Source organism: Symphalangus syndactylus, chromosome 3, assembly GCF_028878055.3.
Source record: "Symphalangus syndactylus isolate Jambi chromosome 3, NHGRI_mSymSyn1-v2.1_pri, whole genome shotgun sequence".
Taxonomy (NCBI): domain Eukaryota; kingdom Metazoa; phylum Chordata; class Mammalia; order Primates; family Hylobatidae; genus Symphalangus; species Symphalangus syndactylus.
The window spans coordinates 74,160,740-74,179,614 of record NC_072425.2 but is presented as its reverse complement, the minus strand read 5'-3'; the positions used below and the strand labels follow the sequence as shown (position 1 = coordinate 74,179,614).

The 18,875-nt window shown below is 36.7% G+C and overlaps 1 protein-coding gene across 12 annotated transcripts in view; it reads left to right on the top strand.

The window, feature by feature from the left end:
• Positions 1-18,875, top strand: part of SMC5 (structural maintenance of chromosomes 5) — a 101,111-nt gene that overhangs the window by 39,314 nt on the left and 42,922 nt on the right. For 7 of the 12 annotated variants that reach the window (XM_063637002.1, XM_055272304.2, XM_055272303.2 and 4 more), the window contains 3 exons: positions 3,176-3,431; positions 5,241-5,395; positions 10,469-10,582. In XM_063637002.1, coding sequence (XP_063493072.1) covers positions 3,176-3,431; positions 5,241-5,395; positions 10,469-10,582 — 525 coding nt within the window. The remainder of the gene's footprint in view (positions 1-3,175; positions 3,432-5,240; positions 5,396-10,468; positions 10,583-18,875) is intronic. The other 5 variants (XM_063637006.1, XM_063637001.1, XM_063636998.1 and 2 more) reach the window with 1 other exon arrangement.

Below are 18,875 nucleotides of genomic sequence, written 5' to 3'. Positions count from 1 at the left end.
GGTTTCTGGCAGGAAAAGGTCACCACTTGAGAGGGCTCTGGGGAGAACAAGTGTCTTCCAGAAATAGCCAAGTTTCCATTAGAACAAGAAGAGGGAACATTCAGGCCGGGCGTGATGACTCATGCCTGTAATCCCAGCACTTTGGGAGGCCAAGGTGGGCAGATCATGAGGTTAGGAGATCGAGACCATCCTGGCCAACATGGTGAAACCCTGTCTCTACTAAAAAAAAAAAATAAAAAAAATTAGCCGGGCGTGGTGGTGGGTACCTGTAGTCCCAGCTACTCGGGAGGCTGAGGCAGGAGAATGGTGTGAACCCAGGAGGCGGAGCTTGCAGTGAGCTGAGATTGCACCACTGCACTCCAGCCTGGGTGACAGAGCGAGACTCTCTCAAAAAAAAAAAGAGGGAACATTCAGAGAAATTGCACATATAGAGCAGCATGGAGACAGTATCCTAGTGAAGGTAGGTGATCTAAGAGGTTTAGACTTACTGTACCTGAGCTAAACATGGATATTAGTCAGAGTAGGACTGATGTGATTAGTCATGGTAGTTTCTTGCATGAAGGTGACAAATGAGTTAGTGTTCAGAAAACTTAATTGAAAGGTAAGGGATCATTGGGCTGCTTTTCAGTTTTTCAGGTCAATATCTGACAAAGACCTTCTCTTGGTACAACTTTATATGGTAGGCCAGTGATTTTCAGTAGTTTGGTGGTCCCTGTTTTGCTGGGATTGCAGAGGTTCTATTTGTTAGTGAATCTTAATTCTGTATCGTCTTTAGTGTTTAGTGATTCTTAATTATATATTGTCATCTGTGATATGCTCATTTGTTTTCCTGAATCCCTTGAATTTCCTATTATCTGCTTTTAGGCCCATTGAACGTTATTAATGTTCAGTGACATGTATGTATCTTAATTTTTTCAGATATATTTTCTCTTGCTTCTGTATGGTTGGTTATAGGAGAGAGGATATATTTGGGGATATGTGCATTTTGTTACTGCCAAAGCTAAATTTTTAGAAAGGAAAAATCAATACCCACATTTCAACAGGAGATGGGATAAAATGTGGTATATCCATATCACAGGATATTATGCACAAGATGTTAAAATTTTATTTTGCAAGGACATGAGGGATAATGAGAAACTGCTCTCAATGCATTTTTAGTGATGCCATTTAGTAAAAAGAATATATATTCTACAGGCAGATATAAGTAGGCATTTAAAATGTAAAACTTTACCGAGGCAGGCAGATCACTTGAGGCTGGGAATTTGAGACCAGCCTGGCCAACATGGTGAAAACCCAGTTCTACTAAATACACAAAAATTAACCAGGCATGGTGGCACATGCCTGTGGTCCCAGCTACTCGGGAGGCTGAGACACAAGAATCACTTGAACCAAGGTTGCAGTGAACCAAGATCGCACCACTGCACTCCAGCCTGGGCAACAGAGTGAGACTCTGTCTCAAAAAAAAAAAAAAAAAAAAGTAAAAGTTTAAGGACATTGGCCGGGCGCAGTGGCTCACGCCTGTAATCCCAGCACTTTGGGAGGCTGAGGCGGGTGGATCACAAGGTCAGGAGATCGAGACCATCGTGGCTAACACGGTGAAACCCCGTCTCTGCTAAAAATACAAAAAAAATTAGCTGGGTGTGGTGGCGGGCGCCTGTAGTCCCAGCTACTCAGGAGGCTGAGGCAGGAGAATGGTGTGAACCCGGGAGGCAGAGCTTGCAGGGAGCCGAGATCACACCACTGGACTCCAGCCTGGGCGACAGAGTAAGAGTCCATCTCAAAAAAAAAAAAAAAACATTTAAGGACATTAAGATTATAAGTTATTTTTATTTGTTATAAGTCTCTGTATTTTCAGTAATGAATGCGTTATAACTTTTATACTGAGGAAGGGGAGGGAGTAAATCTGACTTGGAAATAAAGCTGGCTAAAACAGATTATGTGATGTGTTAAATTTATCTATTTTAATGCAAAATTCTAGTTGTAAAATGTAAATTGGGCATATAAATGTATATTTGTTTATATGTGTGTGTCCTAAAGAAAATCTTTACTCTGTCTTAGGTAGACCATAGTTTTGATAAAAATTTCACTGACATCAAGTGGCAACTTACATAGCTGGTTTTAAAAATATAATTTACCCTGAATGTAAGTGAAGGAATGTAAGCATATAGATTGATGATTAAAATCTCACAATATTAGTCTGAAGTATTGGTAGAAAATATTTCCATTGGAAGAAAATAGTTTATTTCTGTTTCAAATTACAGGTTGAGTATCTCTTATCCAAAATACTTGAGACCAGAAGTGTTTGGATTTCAGAGTTTTTCAGATTTTTGGAATGTTTGCATATACATAAGGAGGTATCTTGAGAATACAACCCAATTCCAAACACAAAATTCATTTATATTTCACATACACTTTATACACATAGCCTGAATGTAATTTTAAATGATGTTTTTAATAATTTTGTATATGAACCAAAGTTTGTGTATGTTGAACCATCAGGAAATAAAGGTGTCACTGTCTCAGCCACACCTGTGGTTGATGGCATCACCATCATTCCTGACTCTATTTATATGCTACTCATAAACATTCATTTTTAAATACTTATTCACACATAAATACTTAACAGTAAAAACTGACACACAACTAATATAGTGAAAAAATAATGTGTTCTGGGTAATTTGTGTTGTCATGTCAGCACTAAAAAAATTTCAGATTTTGGAGAATTTTGGATTTGGGATTTTTTGATTGGGGATATTCAGCCTGTAATAGGGTGACTTGTAATCTTTATTACCATTTTTATTATGGAAACTGTATCACATATGCCACATGACTGTTTTAATTTTGGTCTTATGGCATATAGTATGTACTTCCTGTAAATATTTAGAAATCCGTTGGGCTTTTAAAATACTTCGTTTATTCAGGAAATATTTAATAAGTGCTAATTATATACTGAGCACCACTTAAAGTATTTGAGATATATTAGTGAATGTGTAAAACAAAGATACAGGTAGTCTGGTAGAACTGGTAATGTGCTAGTCTAATTCTCACAGGACACCTTTTAGTGAGGAAAACACCTATGTTAGATTGTTTGTATGTTAAAAACTGTATTACTACAAAAGTCTTATAAACCAAGAGGAAAACAGTCTCAAGTACTAACCTACTTTTGTTTTATTAGATTGAGGAACTTCAGCAGGCTTTAATAGTAAAGCAAAATGAAGAGCTTGACCGACAGAGGAGAATAGATAATACCCGCAAAATGATAGAGGATTTGCAAAATGAACTAAAGACCACGGAAAACTGCGAGAATCTTCAGCCCCAGATTGATGCCATTGCAAATGATCTGAGACGGATTCAGGATGAAAAGGCATTATGTGAAGGCGAGATAATTGATAAGCGAAGAGAGAGGGAAACTCTAGAGAAGGAGAAAAAGAGTAAGTTTTCATAAAGTTGAATGAAATGTTTATAAAATGTAGATATATCTCTGTTGATTGGGCTTTCTTCTGCTTCTGGTAATTATTTCTATAAAATGTTCAAGTTGCCTTCTTGAGGAAGCTCAACTCAGTTCTTCCAATTTCATACCTTAATTATCTATATCTGTCATGTACTGTAATTTGCCATGATAGCTGACCACTGTCTTCTGTCAGATTATGGCACTTGATTTAATTCTCTATAAATGCCTAGCTTTATTTTCTTGACAAAGTCACTCACTATTACTCATATCAAATTTAAGCTCTTTATTCTAGCCTTCGTAACCTTCTGTTAGCTTAGTTCCTTGAAACCTGTCCAATTTCATCTTTGGTTTTCTTTTTTGTAGACCATGTGAATAGATCTGTGGTATTATTTGGATAGGGATTTTATATTCTGTCTGCTCAATATATATGACTAAGATCAGTTTTAAAAAAATTTTTATATGTTTATCAAAGTATTAGATGTGTATGGCTAACAAAAAAAAAAAAAGAAGAAGAACTAGAAGGATAGAAGGGTGGCACAACTCCTTTTTTACCTCCAAAGCCAATCAAGAGTAAGCACTTTTAACTCTTTAAGAAGATTTTTTCTAGTAATCCTTCCATATATATCATATTCTTATTTAACTATTGCTTGATTAATCAACTTTAGACATTATCTTTTTGTATGTACTCTAGATGTAGATTTTACCTTATAAAACATCTCTATTATAAATTCTTCAAATGGGATTATTAATAATGATTTGTATTATTATAAATAATATACATATCTTTTTTGGTCATTTAACAATTGTCAATATTGCTTCAATCCACACTTCATAAGTTACAAATACTAGTACTCTCTCCCACCCTTGCTTTTTACTTTCCTCCCTTCTCACATTCTAAATTCTTTCATTTATACTCTGGTTTTTATATTTTCAAGGCCGAAAACATTTAGTGTTTTATGTGCTTTATTTATGGGTTAATTCTAGAAGTTTAGAAATACTAAGTATTGTTTATTAAACTTACTCATGGCTGAACCAAGTTGTGCATTATAATTAAATTTCCCTTCATTGATAGCTTTTAAAAAGCTTTTAATTTTTTTTTTTGATTTCCTTAAGCATTTTCTTAAATTGAAGAGGGAAAAAAAAAGCTGTCTTACCAGGCATTCTCTTGAGTCCTGTAGCCTTCTGTCCTTCTCCTTCCATCTAAACTGGTTGTTCTTGAGGCCTGCATGGTTATCATTTGTAATTTTTCTCGTGCCTTTTCTGTGTTATAAACCTATTCCTGAATTCCATGTCTCATTTTCTTCTATCATACCCTTATTTTGTTGGAGTACATTTTCAGTTAACCTTCTAAGAAGAGATGTTTGGGAATTAACTTCAGAATCTTTGCACCCTTTAAAATATTCTTATTTCATCATCTCCCCACTTTTTTAGTTTTGTTTTGTATACAACTCTAGAATGAAAATATTAATTTTTCTTCCAGAATTTTGAGGGCCTACTGCTGTTTGTCTTTTGATAGGAAATCTAGTGTTTTCCTTGTGGGTTTTTTTTTTTTTTTTTTTTTGTGGGTTACCTGTTTTTTATATTTGATAGTTTCAGGATCTTATGTTTTCCCAGGTTTTTGGACATTTTAGAAAGATTTGTTCAGGTCACATATTTTCCACTATGGGAGTACTTGCTGAGTGGTGTTTGTAACCTTCAGATCTAGGGTATTCTTCTGTATTATTATTAGAGTATTTCACTAATTAAAATTTTCAGAGAAACAAGAGTTTGTTTTGTTTTACAATTTTAGGTGTGGACGATCATATTGTACGTTTTGACAGTCTTATGAATCAGAAGGAAGATAAGCTAAGACAGAGATTCCGTGACACGTATGATGCTGTTTTATGGCTAAGAAATAACAGAGACAAATTTAAACAACGAGTCTGTGAGCCCATAATGCTCACGGTAAGAAACTTTGTTCATCTTGGTAGTATTGGTTTTATTATTGTAATCGTAGATTTTTGTTTTAAGACATTTTAGTCCCAATATTACGCTGGTTTTACATTATCACACTTGTGGCATCTGGCATACTGCTGAATCTATACATGAGCTTTTTAAAGGTCCCCTGATCAATGAGGGTAATAACTGTCATAAAACCTGTGCTTTTTTCTAGAAAGAGGTATCAAACTGACAACTTACTGACCTAGAATCATGTTGAAAATTAGTTTGGTTAGCTGGTTCCTTTTGGCACTTGTTACTAGATTATAGCAGGGATTAGATTAAAACCTGCTGAAGAGGTAGAATGCGGCTGTAAATATGTTGATTAAAGGAAAAAAACTAAGAGGATAGGCAAGAAAATCACCTGCTACAAAGAACGGGCATTCTTAGGATTTTGAAAATGAAACCAATACTTTATTGACATCATAAAATTTTGATAGCTTTTGTTGATGATTGCGGGTCATCAAGAATAGGTGAAGCTATATTTAATAAATCATCTAGTGAAGTGTGGTCATGGATTTACTAAGATGTTTGCCATCCAGACTATTTAATATAGTAAGTTTGGGGCACATAAAAGGATGAAAGAGTAAAAAACTAACATTCTTTGGTAATGATATGTTAGAGCAAACTTAAAGCTTATCCTAAGATTACAAAAGGATTATTTTTGCTAGATAATTTTTTTCTTTAGCAAAGAAGACGTACTTTGAGGATTCGTGAAAAATTCTATTCTCTGTAACTCATGTTTGTATTATACTTTATTAAAAATCATTTTATATAGTTTTCAATTTTTTACCATATCTTAAATTAGCAAAGTTAATATTCATAACATTCTCCTATTCACGTATGTGTTATTAGAATATTTTTGCTAGATCAAGAAGAGAATTTCTATTTTAGATGCAGACATTGTTTTGATTAGTCTGATGAGGAGTGAAAGAAAGTATAAGAAAAAATATTGTGACCCTTATAAAAGTTATAATGCAGGTGTAATTGTTAAGATTTTTACTAAAATGCCAGTGTCAAAATAATACTTCAGAACTGGATTAGATTTGTCTCCTCTTGTCATTTGATTTTCTAATAGTAGCATATATCACCAAGTCAGATTAATAGCTGGCATATATTTCCATTTTAAATTACATTTGAATCTTTGAGATAAACAGATATATTCTACATTTTTACCCTTTTCAGACTAACCTTTCACCTTTCTTGCCACCTTCCTACATTCACATCTTCCACGCAGTTTACTCACCTTTCTAGGTCTAGTTGAAATGCCGCTACCATCATACACAAGTGAGCAATATGCAAACTTAAAATTTTAGTCATATAAATGGTCATTTAGTAGTCTATTTCTATGATTTATTTTTAACAATTCCAATCTAGAATTGGAGAAGTGTACAAAGATTTACATATGAACTCCTCACAGTAGTGTTTATGATAGCAAAATGATGGAGCAAAAAAAGAAAATTTATGAAGATGCTGATTGGTTAAATAAGTTACTTTATATCCTTATAATGGAATATTATGCCGCCCTTAAAATGTTGCTGTAGGTCTCTATTTACTAATATAAAAATAAATTTATGACATGTTAGTAAATCATAAAATAGGTTATGGAATAGGATGTATGGAAAAATTTTGTTTAAAAAATCATAAAGCAGAAAGCTGCCATCAACCACCAGATCATCACAGAGTGCTGCGTCTCCTATATCTACCTATCTCTATCTTGCTACTTTGATTGTGATATGACTGTGAAGTTCTTGAAGGACTTTGACAAATACTTTATTCACTGAACTCACAAACAGAGGGAACATCCCAAGAAAGTGGAACCTGCAGAGCCAACAAGGTGTCTAAATCTTCCTTAAGGGCTGGGCACGATGGCTCACGCCTGTAATCCAGCACTTTGGGAGGCCGAGGTGGGCGGATCACCTAACATCAGGAGTTCAAGACTAGCCTGGCTAACATGGTGAAACCTCGTCTCTACTGAAAATATAAAAATAGGTCGGGCACAGTGGCTCATGCCTGTAATCAGCACTTTGAGAGACTGAGGGGGTGGATCACGAGGTCAGAAGATCGAGACCATCCTGGCCAACATGGTGAAACCCCATCTCTACTAAAAATACAAAAATTAGCTGGTCGTGGTGGCACGTGCCTATAATCCCAGCTACTCGGAGGCTGAGGCAGGAGAATCGCTTGAGCCAAGGAGTTGGAGTTTGCAGCGAGCTGAGATCACGCCGCTACAATCCAGCCTGGCGACAGAGCTAGACTCCGTCTCAAGAAAAAAAAAAAAAAGAAAATATAAAAATTAGCTGGGCATGGTGGCATGTGCCTGTAGTCCCAGCTACTTGGGAGGCTGAGGCTGGAGAATTGCTTGAACCCGGGAGGCGGAGGTTGCAGTTACCCAAGATTGCGCCACTGCACACCAGCCTGGGTGACAGGGTGAGACTCCATCTTATAAAAATAAATAAACAAACAAACAAATAAATAAATATTCCTTAAGGATATCAGGGAAACCTCCAAACTGTGAATGTGTATTACACTTCGGAAAAAGTGTAAATAAGTCACTACTGGAACCACACAAACTGGCCGGTGACCCTACTTGTGTGACTTCCTTGAGTCTTCCTGAGCAAGTGAAATCCGTCAAAGAATTGAATTGCCATGTAAACCAGTTTATATACTCTGGAGGCTTTGGAATCTGACGTGGCAGAATATTTCTAACAAATACACCCTGGGGCCAGGCACGTTGGCTCATGCCTATAATTCTAGCATTTTGGGAGGCCAATGCAGGAGGACCACTTGAGTCCAAGAGTTTGATACCAGCCTAGGCAACATAGTGAGACCCTGTCTCTACAAAAATAAAAATTAGCTGGGCATGGTGGCATGCACCTGTACTCCTGGCAACTCAGGAGGCTGAGGTGAGAGGATTGCTTGAGCCTGGGAGGTCGAGGCTGTAGTGAGCCGTGATCACACCACTGCACTCAGCCTGGGCAACACAGAGTGAGACCCTGTCTCAAAAAAAAATAGAAAAAAAAAAACAATACAGTCTGGGAGAATGTGATCATGAGAGCTAAGTCCTAGACTGGCTTATCTATAACTATATATTTTTTTAAAAGATGACTTTCTGTGGTCATTTTGGGGTTACTTTTACCCTTTCTATAAGTTATTGTAAACATCCACATAAGTTTTCTTTTATTTGTATCATTTCTTCCAGTAAAGTAATTTAGTACCTCCCGCCCCAAGTTGTGAAACAATAGGCTCATTGTTTATAGCGTTTATGCCTGGATGATGGTTTTCATGTGGTTTTAACTTTTGTGTGTAATTGTTTTCTCATTTTTCTATACTGAATGATATTCTATAATTTAGAATAGCACTATTGGCCAACATTTATGTGACAAGCACTGTACTATTGTTTTAATTATGTTATCTCTTAATCCACATTTAGTTCTATGAGGTATAAACTGTTTTATTATGTCCATCTTACAGATGAAAGTAATGAAAGCTTTTGAGATTTAGGTAGTACTTGAGCAAGATCAAGCATATGATTTGAAAGGACATCTGTCTGACCTCAGAGCCCAAGCTCTTGGCTAGTTTGCTTTGTAATAGGTTATAGTACATAAATACCTCCCCTTTTATTATCTTTTCAAGAAAGCTGATTTCCATGTTTTGGAAATAATCGAATACCTCCCCTTTTATTATTTTCTCAAGAAAGCTGATTTCCATGTTTTGGAAATAATCGATCTCTAAAATTCCCTAGATAGTACTTTTTATATTTTTACGTTTCTCTTAATGGGAGTTTTATCATGCTCTACTTTCAACATAGTTATTCATCTGCAATAAATAACAGATTATGTACTTCCAGAAGTAGCTTTTTCCTTAACCTGTCTTAGTATCTTCCATAGCCTTGAGCCTCACTTGCAGAATTGTCTAATTCATATTTTTACTTTATTTTACTTTTTAGAGACAGTTTCACTCTATCACCCAGGATGGAGTGCAGTGTCACCATCATACCTCACTATAACCTCAAACTCCTGGGCTTAAGCGATCTTCCCACTTCAGCCTCCCAGGTAGAGCCATCACACCTGGCCAATTTTTTATTGTTATTTTAGAGACAGAGTCTCACTTTGTTTCCTGAGCTGCTCTCAAACTGGCTTCCAGTGTTATCCTCCCATCTTGGCCTCCCAAAGTGTTGGGGTTATCAGTGCTACCACGCCTGGCCCAGTTAATGTTTTTAAAATAGATCAGTAGGTCGGGCACAGTGGCTCATGCTTGTAATCCTAGCACATTGCAAGGCCAAGGCAAGCCAATCACTTGAGGTCAGGAGTTCGAGACCAGCCTGGCCAACGTGATTAAACCCTGTCTCTACTAAAAATACAAAAATTAGCTGGGCATGGTGACAGTTGCCTGTAGTCCCAGCTACTCGGGAGGCTGAGGCACGGGAATTGCTTGAACCCGGGAGGCAGAGGTTGCAGTGAGCTGAGATCGTGCCATTGCACTCCAGCCTCAGTGACAGAGAGAGACTCTGTCTCAAAAAAATAAAAAAGTAAAATAGATCAATAAGATTATGTTCTGATGTTGCAAACTTCAAGTTTCTCTTGAGGGCAGTAATAGTTACAAATAAGCCATAGCAAGGTGTTTTTTTTCCATTAGTTTTATGAAGTTTAAAGTTCTTTGTGTTTTTGTGCCTATTAGTTATTCCATCTATGAAGTTCTCTTGAAGATTAAGAAAATATGAAAAGTGTGGGGAAAGATAAGAAATGTTTACACTCAAGTCACAATCTTAGACTGTTTGAAATATTTTCAATGAGTTGACTAGAAAGGAACTAAAGTTATTTCTTAGATATTATCAGAATCATTATGCACTGTTCAAATCTTGGCCTTTGTTTCTGGGTAATGGATTAGATGTTTTAAAATAACTCTTTGATACCAAGTTCTTTTTTTTTATCTTCTCTTTTCTCAAGTATTATAATCTAAATCCAATTTTAATATAAACATGTTTTAATAATCAGTTGGGTTTCCTGAAATTCGACCTTTTTTTGTTTGTTCGTTTAGATCAATATGAAAGATAATAAAAATGCCAAATATATTGAAAATCATATTCCATCAAATGACTTAAGAGCCTTTGTATTTGAAAGTCAAGAAGATATGGAGGTTTTCCTCAAAGAGGCAAGTACTAACCAACACAACACTTTGATTCACTTGACACTTATCTTTCAGCACTTGAAGTTTTAACTTCACTAGAGCAAAATGTGATAGCTAATTTTACCACCAGTTCACTCTCATGCAAAATCACTGTTTCGCTAATTTCTTTCCTATTTATGGCATTGTGGGTCAGTTGATTTGCTTTATAAAAGGAAACCAGCCCATAATATTCCATCTGTAACATTTTGAAATTATCATTTGAAATTAATGTGAAGAGTAAGTAATTCTATCATGTTTTAAGAAAACAAAACATAATGATTGACTTTTGGTCTTAGACATCCTTTTTTTGAAAATGTATTGGAATGAACTCAGTGTTACTTTGAAAGGAAAATCAGTACAATGTTGCTTATTAATATAAATAAAACTTCTTTAAAAAGAATGAGAACCCTGTATCTGGCTAGAGAAAGGCCACTGACCAAGAATCTAAGCCACTGAAAGACAGTAAGGCTTAGTAGTTAAGAATGTATACTTTGTAGCTGAGCTGCCAGGATTTGAATTCTGGCATTGCTTCTAACCTGGGCAAGTTGCCTAAATGTTTTATGCTTCAGTTTTCTTGTCTATAAAATGAAGGGTAATGTTATCTACTTCAAAAGATTGTAAGGATTAAGTCAGTTAATAAATGTAAAGGTACTTACAGCAGTACTTATTAACTCATCATTGTTGTAATATATTCTTATATAACCTGCATAACACGTAGTATAATATATTGTTAGCTATGTATGACATTCTTTTATATATATATATGGTTAGCTATATGTTGTATTGTCTGTAAGACTTCTTACTCCTTTTGCATGTCTTCTATTTCTTTAAAAGGCTTATAAAGAAAGGTTAGGTTTAGATTTTTTTTGTATGTCTTGTTTAAAGAATTTTGTTAATTGGTCTAAGTGAGGAGAGGATTCTGAATCAGCTCAAGTGGTCCTCTGTTTCTCTGGTACACAAGTGCTTGGAAAGAATCTTGACCTTGCTTTGGCTTTTATTATATTGCCCTGCTTCTGGTTTGGGAGTTGGCAAGGTATGTGAACATAAAAGTGACTGGATAAAAAGGTTAGATGTATAAAATTATAAAATGGACTCCAAAAAGTTAAAAATTTGTGTATGTTAGAGCTGTTTAAGCCTAATCAGTGATTTATTGATCTGATGAAAGAGCTCAGTGGAGAAGTCAAGTTGCTTGAGTTGCATGTCTTTTAAGACATGATACATTGTAAAGGGCATGTAGTCAGGTGTAATTAAATGATTTCTATTTTGCAAATGACCAGCTTAGCCTGTTACTTTTCCTGGTGTCAAAAACTCATTCTGCCTCTGCACTAAGGATTTAAACCATATGTTGATGATACAATATAGATTCCTGATCATTTGACCTGTATTCTTTTTTCTTGTATTGTAACAATTAATTTTTCATAGCTGCTCATCAGATAGAACCAGAACTTTGTCCTATGACTTTTTGTGTGTATATTTTAAATTGTGAAATTTATTCTATATAACCTTCTCCTGTAATTGTATCTACTAGAGTACCATTTCTTATCCTTCAGTAAATTACAAATCATCTTCACAATTTTTGCTATTTCTACATACTATTATGTGCAACATCATAATTTTTGCCAAACCTGAGCACTACCTATAGTATTTATTTCTTGTTTTTCTTTCAATCACCTCACTTTTTGTTACTCAAACAAAATCTTCTAAAAGGAAATACATCATTACAAAGTTAAAAACAAATAATAGGCCAGGCATGGTGGTTCATGCCTCTAATCCCAGCACTTTAGGAGGCCAAGGCAGACAGATCACTTGAGGTCAGAAGTTCAAGACCAGCCTGGCCAATGTGGTGAAACCCCATCTCTGCTACAAATACAAAAATTAACTGGGTGGGGTGGTGTGCACTATTTTTTCTCTTTGTAATTGTTTGTGTGGAGATACTTTGAGATTGCAGATATTCTTTCCTCATGAAACCCTACCTAGTAGGTTTAAGAGCCATTAATGATTCTAGCTCTGTCATTCCTTCTGTGTTTATTAGTTAGCATTCTACCTATAAGAAAGAGCTTTTTCTTCTCTTCCATGTATTTGTTTGTTGTATCAGTATAGATTCATAGAATTGTTTTATGTATTTTAATTCATTACTTTTTTTTTTTTTTTTTGAGACAGGGTTTTGCTCTTGTTGCCCAGGCTGGAGTGCGATGGCACGCTTTTGGCTCACTGCAACCTCCGCTTCCCAGGTTCAAGCAATTCCTCTGCCTCAGCCTCTCGCATAGCTGGGATTACAGGCATCCACCACTGTGCCTGGCTAATTTTTTGTATTTTTAGTAAAGACGGGGTTTCACCATGTTGGCCAGGCTGGTCTCGAACTCCTGACTTACAAGTGATCTGCCCGCCTTGGCCTCCCAAAGTGCTGGGATTACAGACGTGAACCACCATGCCCGGCCAATTCATTACTATTTTAATGCTCAGATTGCCCCATATTTGGCCAGTGAGACCCTTTTCAGGTTGACTCCTGTTATTTTGATATGTTGCCATGGTATTTTGAGCACTTCTTTCTTTTTGCCATAGTAAGATGTTACAGGCACATCTTGAGCGTATCTTTTTGGGCCTTACAATCACTCCTTTAACCAAAACTCCTATTTTGTTTTAGACACCAAGCTCTGGATACTAGGTGTGTTCGTTGCTGCTGATATCTCGTTGCTTCTAAGTCTAACATGCAAACCCTTATGTCTATATTTATTTCCATATTTATCTAGAGACCAGATAATATGTGCACCATGAATTCACACTACTACTTACAATTGCAGTCCAACTTTGGTGTACCTTCTAGTCTTTCTCCTTTGCATATTTATAATTCTCTTCTGTATTAGCGAAAGACATAGCTCCCCTTACCATCAGTATATTTAGTAATTTGTTGAAGCCTAGAATCCTCCAAAAATAGTTTAAGAATTACTAATCTGTGGCCGGGCACAGTGGCTTACGCTTGTAATCCCAGCACTTTGGGAGGCCGAGGCGGGCAGATCACGAGGTCAGGAGATCGAGACTACGGTGAAACCTTGTCTCTACTAAAAATACAAAAAATTAGCCGGGCGTGGTGGCGGGCGCCTGTAGTCCCAGCTACTCGGAGAGGCTGAGGCAGGAGAATGGTGTGAACCCGAGAGGCGGAGCTTGCAGTGAGCTGAGATTGTGCTACTGCACTCCAGCCTGGGCAACAGAGACTCTGTCTTTAAAAAAAAAACCAAACAAAAAAAAGAATTACTAATCTGTGCTACCATGAAATTCCTCCATCCCACCATGCCTCTATTAAGGTCTCAACATTTTTTCTTTTTCATTGTATAATCTCTTGTTAAATGTGTATTTCACTGTCTAATTTTAAAATATATTTTTTACACTATCATAAATGGATTTCTAAAATGCATTTTCTAATTGTACATTGCTGGTACGTAGACATGCCGATTTTTTTAAACATTGACCTTATATCCTGTGACACTATTGAATTTACATTGAATTCTAGTACAGATATACAAGAGATATAACAGATTTATAAAGCAAATATTGCCATAAAGCAAGTCATACAAACTTTTTGGCTTCCCGGTATACATAAAAGTTAGGTTTATACTATTTATGTCTATTAAGTGTGAATAGCATTATGTCTAAAAAATGTACATACTTTAAAAACACTTTCTTGCCAAAAAATACTAACAATCATGTGAGCCTTCAGTGAGTTTAATCTTGTGGGTAGTGGAGGATTTTGCTTCCATATTGATAGCTGCTGACTGATCAAGGTGGTGGTTGCTGAAGGTTGGGGTGGCAGTGGCAATTTCTTAAATAAGACAACAATAAAGTTTACCACATTGATCAACTCTTCCTTTCACAAAAGATTTCTCTGTAGCATATGATAGCATTTTACTCATAGCAGAATTTCTTTTTCCTTTTTTTTTTTTTTTTTTTGAGACAGGGTCTTCCTCTGTCTCACAGACGGAATGGCCTCCCAAAAGTGCTGGACTTATAGGCATGAGCCACCGCGCCCAGCCTAGAATTTCTTTCAAAATTGGAGTTGGTCCTTTCAAACCCTGCCTCTACTTTATCACCTAAATTTATGTCATATTCTAAATCATTTGTTGTAATCTCAACAGTGTTCCCAGCATCTTCACCAGGAGTAAAGAAACCATTTTCTTTGCTCATCCATAAGAAGCTACTCCTCCTCCATTCAAGTTTTATCATGAGATTGCAGCAATTCAGTTACATCTTTGGGCTCCACTTCTAGTTCTCTTGCCGTTGCCACCACATCTGCCATTACTTCTTCCACAGAAGTCTTGAACCTCTCAGAGTCATCCCTGAAGGCTGGAATTCTTTCAGACTTCTGTTATTGTTGATATCTTGAGACCTCCTCCCATGAATCAAAAATGTTCTTAATGACATCTAGAATGAGGAATCTTTTTTTTTTTTTTTTTTTTTTTTTGGGCGGGGAGACACGGTCTTGCTCTGTCGCCCAGGCTGGAGTGCAATGGCACAATCTTGGCTCACTGCAACCTCCACCTCCTGGGTACAAGCAATTCTTGTGCCTCAGCCTCCTGAGTAGCTGGGATTACAAGTATGCGCCACCACACCCAGCTGATTTTTGCATTTTTTAGTAGAGATGGAGTTTCACCATGTTGGCCAGGCTGGTCTCAAACTCCTGACCTCTGGTGATCTGCCCACCTCAGCCTCCCAAAGTGCTGGGATTACAGGTGTGAGCCACCACACCTGGCTGATGAATCTTTTTTAGAAGGCTTTTTGTTTAATTTGCCCAGATCCATCAGAGGAGTCATTATCTGTGGCAGCCATACATAGCCTTATGAAATGTGTTTCTTAATAAGACTTGAAAGTCAAAATTACTCCTTGATCCATGGGCTGCAGATTGGATGTTGTGTTAGCAGGCATGAAAACAACATTAATTTGCATGTACATCTCCATCAGAGCTCTTGGGTGTCTAGGTACATTGTCAGTGAGCAGTAATATTTGGACAGGTGTCTTTTTTTTTTCTCAGGAGTAGGTCTCAACAGTGGGCTTAAAATACTCAGTAAACCATGCTATAAATAGATGTGCTGTCATCCAGGCTTTGTTGTTCAACTTATAGAGCGTGGGCAGAGTAGATTTAGCATAATTGTAAAGGGCCCTAGGATTTTTTGGAATGGTTAAATAAAGATTGGCTTCAACTTAAAAGTCAGTAGATACATTCATCCCTAACAAGAGTCAGCTTTCCTTTAAAGTTTTGAATCCAGTCATTGATTTCTTTTCTCTAGTTATAAAAGTCCTGGATGGCATTCCTTTCCAATAGAAGGCTGTTGGTTCTACGTTGAAAATCTGTCCTTTAGTGTAGCCACCTTCATCAGTGATCTTAGCTAGATCTTCTGGATAACTTGCTGCAGCTTCTACATCAGCATTTGCTGTTTCACCTTGCACTTTCGTGTTATGGAAATGGCTTCATCCCTTAAACATCATGAACCAACCTCTGCTAGCTTCAAGCTTTTCTTCTCTCACCTCTTTCAGCCATCAAATAATTGAAAAGAGGGCTTGCTCTGGATTAGGATTTGGCTTAAAGGGATGTTGTGGCTGCTTTGATCATCTAGTCAGACCACTAAAACTTTCTTCAGATCAGCAATAAGGCAATTTTGCTTTCTTATTTGTGCGTACACTGGAGTAGCACTTCTAATTTCCTTCAAGAGCTCTTCCTTTGCATTCACATCTTGGCTAGCTTTCGCCTAGCTCAGCTTTTGTCTTGCCTTCCTCACTAAGCTTTATTTTTAGCTTTTGATTTAAAGTGAGAAACATGTGACTCTTCTTTTCACCTGAACACTTAGAGGCCATTGTAGGGTTATTAATTGTTCTGATTTCAGTATTGTCGTGTGTCAGGGAATAGGGAGACCCAAGGAGGGGGAGAGTGACTGGAGAACAGATGTCCAGTGGAGCAGTCAGAACATATACAGCATTTATCGATTAAGTTCACTATCTTACCTAGGTGTGGTATGTGGCACTCCAGTGACAATGGCAGTATCAAAGATCATAGATCACTGTAACATATACAACAATAATAAAAAAGTTGGGAGAATTACCAAAATATGACACAGAGACACAACGAGATGAGCACATGCTATTGGAAAAATGGCACTTTAGAATTTTTTTGATATAGGGTTGCTGCAAACTTTGAATGTGTTAAAAAAAATTGTTTTTAAACCAGTCAAATTTAGCAGTTGGGGGTTGTATACCAACTTCAATGACACTGTGTTAATAACTTCTGATTACCCACTACCGTTGGACCAGCCAAAAAAAAAAAAAAATGTTTTTTAACGCAGTATCTTTGAAGTCAGTAAAGCAAAGCACAATAAAATAAGGTATGCCTATAGTTGCTTTGTAGAGTCCATAGGACTTCCTATGTAGAAAGTCCTGTCTTTTGCAAATAGGTCGTTTTACTTTCTTTTTTTTCCCAATCTTTTATTTCTTTCTTGTGCATTATTACATTTACTGATACCTCCAGGCAATGTTGAAGAGAAATGATGTATTAGTCCATTTTCACACTGCTATAAAGAACTACCTTTATTAGCCGAGCATGGTGGCAGACACCTGTAATCCCAGCTGTGCAAGAGGCTGAGACAGGAGAATCACTTGAACCTGGGAGGCGGAGGTTGCAATGAGCTGAGATCGCGCCACTGCACTCCAGCCTGGGTGACAGAGTGAGACACTATCTCAAAAAAAAAAAAAAAAAAAAACCTTCCTGAGACTGGGTAATTTATAAACAAAAGAGATTTAATTGACTCACAGTTCTGCATGTCTGAGGAGGCCTCAAGAAGCTTACAATCATGGCGGAAGGCGAAGAAGAAGTAAGGCACATCTTACATGGCAGCAGGAGAGAGAGAGTGGGCAGGGGACTGCAACAGACTTTTAAACCATCAGATTGTGTGAGAACTCACTATCACGAAACAGCATGGGGGAAACCGCCCCCATGATCCACTCACCTCCCACCAGGTCCCTCCCTCAGCATGTGGGGATTGTACTTTGGAATGAGATTTGGGCGGGAACATAGAGCCAAACTATATCAAATGACAAGATTGGACACCCTTACTTGTTTCCAGCCTTAGGAGGAAAGCACTTAATGTTTCATTGTTAGGTATGAGGTTTGCTGTGGATTTTCCACAAATGCTCTTTATTAGGTTGAGGAAGTTCCCTTGTCTACCTATTTTACTGAGAATTTTTATTGTAAATGGATGTCAAGTTTTGTCAGATGGTTTCCTGCATCTACTAAGATAATCATATGGCTTTTGCACTTTATTCTGTTAATATGATAAGTTAGATCAGTTGATTTTTGACTGTTACATCAGTCTGGCATTCCTGGCATAAACTCCGCTTGGTCATGTATACTGTTCATACATTGCTGGATTCTGTTTACCAGTATTTTACAAAGGATTTTTGCTTTTGTATTCCTGAGGGATATTGGTTTATAGACTTCTTTGTAATGTTTTTGTCAAGAGTTTGGTGTAAGAGTTATGTTGGTATCATAAAACGACTTGGGAAGTGTTTCATCCTTCTGTTTATTGCTTTAACTGTTTTATCAAATTTATCAGTGAAAACATCTTAGTATAGACTTTTCTTCATTAGAATTTTTATAGCAAATTGAGTTTCTCTACTACATGTAAAGGCTATTTCAGCTTCTTTTTCATCTTGTTTTAAATTTGGCAAATTGTGTTTTTAAGGAATTCTTCTAATTCATCTAAGTTATTAATGTGTTTGGCATGAAGTTTTTCGTGATATTATCTTTTTAATGTTTTAGGATCTTTCATCAGTAAGCCCATCAGTGAATTTTTCATTTCAGATACTGCATATTTTTGTTCTAGAATTTTCATTTAATTCTCTTTATTCTGTCTGCTGAGATTCTCCACCTGTTGATAATGAACCATAGTTTTCTTGAACGTGTATATATATATATATATAATAGCTACATTAAACTTCTTTGCTAATTCTAACATCTAGGCCTTTGTGGAATCAGTTCCTCTTAGTTGCTTTTTCTCTTGACTATGGTGGCATTTTATTCTTATGCATAGTAGTTGGTGTTTTTTTTTGTTTTTTGTTTTTGTTTCTGTTTTGAGACGCAGTTTCGCTCTTGTCGCCCAGGCTGGAGTGCAATGGCGTAATCTTGGCTCACTGCAACCGTCGCCTCCTGGGTTCAAGCAATTCTCCTGCCTCAACCTCCCAAGTAGCTGAGATTACAGGCGCCCCACACCATACCCAGCTAATTTTTTTGTATTTT